Genomic DNA, 3,840 nt, shown 5'->3' on the forward strand with positions numbered 1-3,840 from the left:
ACAAATCAAAAAAAAAAGAAGCCCTAAATATATTAGTTTACATGTTGGCATCAAAAACTTTTCAAATGTTATTGTTTGTTTCTTTGTTTTCTATAACTATGCATTTCTGAATATGGTTTTACTTTTTCCAGCGGCTGTTCTATAGACATTGCAGAGTTTGCTGATGCCTGGCAACAGTTCTCTCACATGGAGAAGATTTCTTTGGTGCTACCTCCAAATACAACATCCTTTGACTCTTATATTGACCAACTTCAGTTGCTTCTGCCAGCCAAATGTATCTTTGGAAAAGGTGAGCAAAAAGAAAAAAAAGCAAGTTCCTATGTATTGTTTCATTATAACTGCTGTTTTATTTCGCACTTGCACAAAAGCCATATCCTCCACAGGTATGGGGCAAACATTTCTGATTCATCTTTATATATAAAAGTGAAGTTGTGTGTCTGTCTCCTACGATTTAGATTCCTAACTACTCCCACATTTTGCGGTGCAGTGTAACCAAAAGCGGGTATCTTATAGTCATGATTCATATCGAGCCCTTCTGGGTATTAGCCCGCGTCTACGATGAGTCTACGATTTAAAAAAAAATTTACCATCATTTTTTCCCATTTTTAATGCATTTTTTTGCTATTATATAAGGGAAGTAACTCTCTAAAAATGTTTTATTAAATCTCAGAACGTAAAATGCTACAGTAACACCCTGCTTTGTGGTTAGCCATATTGAGATGGCTATTATACTTTACATCTCTAAAAATGCGTATATAGTTATTTCCCTTACAAACCCGAGCAACGCCTGGTGATACTGCTAGTTTGATATATATACATACATACATACATACACACACACACACACACACGTACATACATGGCCGCAGTCCAGTGACTGAAACAAACAATAAAAGATCTATGATAAACGATGGCTCTGTTCGTCAGCTACTTATTCTAATTTCCACTAAAGCTATAATTTCTATAATTGTTTTTTCTTCACCCACACATATAAATATTATTTACTTTTTGCTTTTTTCAGAAAATGAAGCCCTGCTGTGTGGTCATTGTTTGGATTTCTGCACCTATTTAATCCACATTAAGCTGCTTAACGTTGAATCTACACTAACAATACTGCTCAAATCAGGCAACAGAACTTTGTTAAGTTGTCTACAGTCTTGTCTTCTGAGACACCATATGCTGTGATACTGTGACATTCACTTCCCGTTCAGGGAGGACACGAATCTATTTTTTGCCTCTTTATAAATAAATAAAAACTATGTAAATTAACCACATTTTTGTGTTGTGTTGTCTTATGTATGTTTTCTGTATGAATCTACTACCGTGATTTGACGTTGCAGGCTTAACTTTGTACAGGGTGACCCAAAAGCCAAGCTGCAATTAACAATTAACCTTTTTCATACTAATGCTCAAGAGACCACCCTTGGTTCAATGTTATAAATTTTCTGTTTTAAAATAATCTGCATGTAGGAGCAGGAGTGGCTGTGTGGTAAGTAGCTTGCTTACCAACCACATGGTTCCGGGTTCGGTTCCCACTGCGTGGCACCTTGGGCATGTATCTTCTACTATAACCTCGGGCCGACCAAAGCCTTGTGAGTGGATTTGGTAGACGGAAACTGAAAGAAACCCGTCGTATATATATACATATGCCAGTCTCCCCTGGCACCTGTGCCGGTGACTCATAGAAAGCACCCTCTACACTCACGGAGTGGTTGGCGTTAGGAAGGGCATCCAGCTGTAGAAACACTGCCAGATCAGATTGGAGCCTGGTGCAGCCTCCTGGCTTCCCAGACCCAGGCTAGCATGGAAAACCGACGTTAAACGATGACGATGATGATGATGATGATGATGATATGTGTTTGTCTCCCCCACCATCGCTTGACAACTGATGCTGGTGTATTTACCTCCCCGTAACTTAGCGGTTGGTAAAAGAGCCCGATAGACTAAGTACTAGGCTTACAAAGAATAAGCCCTGGGGTCGATTTGTTTGACTAAAGGCGGTGCTCCAGCATGGTCGCAGTCAAATGACTGAAACAAGTAAAAGAATAAAAGCCTTTTATCCAGATTTCATGTTACTTTCATGTCCCAAATACCAGCGTAATAACGACAAAGTTACATTTATGAATTCGTTTTGTAAGATTTCTGATGTGAAATCACGTGTTGAGACAGATATTGTTATATTTCAGGAGGGTCATTCATTTTTTGGGGGCCTCTTTTTTTATTGCCAAACAAGCCCATATGCTATATATTCGTTCTTCACTCATTTGTTATTGTATTTATTTTACCTTATGTCCATTTTCTAGAAATCTTTCGTCATACATCTGTGACCTCTTCAGTAACACTTTCCACCCATGTGCATCCTCCTGCTCTGCCTAGTCCATTCTGACAAAGTTAATTCACATAGTTTACATTATAGAAGAGAGAGAGAGAGAGTGGGAGGGACCAAGGTAGAATTACAACACACACACATTTAGGAGGGAAGTTACGGAAGAGGGAGACCCTGGAAGACATGGGACGAAGTATTGAAAGCTAATCTCAAAACGCTGAACCTCGCGAAAGAGACGGCAGAGGGCTGAGATATGTGGTGCATTGCTGTACTCAAGAAGACCCACCCACTACAACAGAATTGAGCTCCCCAAACCAAGGTGCCACGTAAAAAGCACTGGTGATGGTACCACGTAAAAGTTTCCCAGTACACTCTGTAAAATGGTTGGTGTTAGGATGGGCACCAAGGGGTAGAAACCATGCCAAAACAGATTATGAAACCTCTCACAATCCCTGGCCTTTCCGGTTCCTGTCAAGCCGCCCAATCCATGCAAGCATGGAAAACAGACGTTAAAGGATGATATGAAATGCACCATGTCAATTAGGGCCAAATATCTCTGCCACGTAAAACTTTTTTCATTCCAGTAATACTGTGCCTTTAAGTAAGCATGAAGCTGTGTGTACTTGCAGATTGATTGTGAAATAAGGAAAAGAACAAAAAATTGAAATATTCTTTCCCACTCTAGGCACAAGGCCCGAAACTTTTGGGGAGTGGGAGGGGGGGGGGCAGTCGATTAGATCGACCCCAGTATGCAACTGGTTCTTAATTTATCGACTCCAGAAGGATGAAAGGCAAAGTCTATCACGGTGAAATTTGAACTCAGAATGTTAAGTCAGACGAAAAACCTATTTCTTTACTACCCACAAGGGGCTAAACACAGAGGGGACAAACAAGGACAGACAAACGAATTAAGTCGATTATATTGGCCTCAGTGCGTAACTGGTACTTATTTAATCGACCCCGAAAGGATGAAAGGCAAAGTCTATCACGGTGAAATTTGAACTCAGAATGTTAAGTCAGACGAAATACCTATTTCTTTACTACCCACAAGGGGCTAAACACAGAGGACAAACAAGGACAGACAAACGAATTAAGTCGATTATTTGGCCTCAGTGCGTAACTGGTACTTATTTAATCGACCCCGAAAGGATGAAAGGCAAAGTCTATCACGGTGTGAAATTTGAACTCAGAATGTTAAGTCAGACGAAATACCTATTTCTTTACTACCCACAAGGGGCTAAACACAGAGGACAAACAAGGACAGACAAACAAATTAAGTCGATTATATTGGCCTCAGTGCGTAACTGGTACTTATTTAATCGACCCCGAAGGGATGAAAGGCAAAGTCTATCACGGTGAAATTTGAACTCAGAATGTTAAGTCAGACGAAATACCTATTTCTTTACTACCCACAAGGGGCTAAACACAGAGGACAAACAAGGACAGACAAACGAATTAAGTCGATTATATTGGCCTCAGTGCGTAACTGGTACTTATTTAATCGACCCCGAAAG

At 40.2% G+C, this 3,840-nt stretch overlaps 1 protein-coding gene across 2 annotated transcripts in view; it reads left to right on the forward strand.

The window, feature by feature from the left end:
* Window positions 1-1,274, forward strand: part of LOC115216624 (AP-4 complex subunit epsilon-1) — a 56,408-nt gene extending 55,134 nt beyond the window's left edge. For both annotated transcript variants that reach the window (XM_029786107.2, XM_029786108.2), the window contains exons 22-23: window positions 132-289; window positions 1,022-1,274. In XM_029786107.2, coding sequence (XP_029641967.1) covers window positions 132-289; window positions 1,022-1,185 — 322 coding nt within the window. In that variant the 3' untranslated portion in view covers window positions 1,186-1,274. The remainder of the gene's footprint in view (window positions 1-131; window positions 290-1,021) is intronic.
* Window positions 1,275-3,840: the final 2,566 nt, after the last annotated feature.

Source organism: Octopus sinensis, linkage group LG10 (genome assembly GCF_006345805.1).
Source record: "Octopus sinensis linkage group LG10, ASM634580v1, whole genome shotgun sequence".
Lineage (NCBI taxonomy): Eukaryota > Metazoa > Mollusca > Cephalopoda > Octopoda > Octopodidae > Octopus > Octopus sinensis.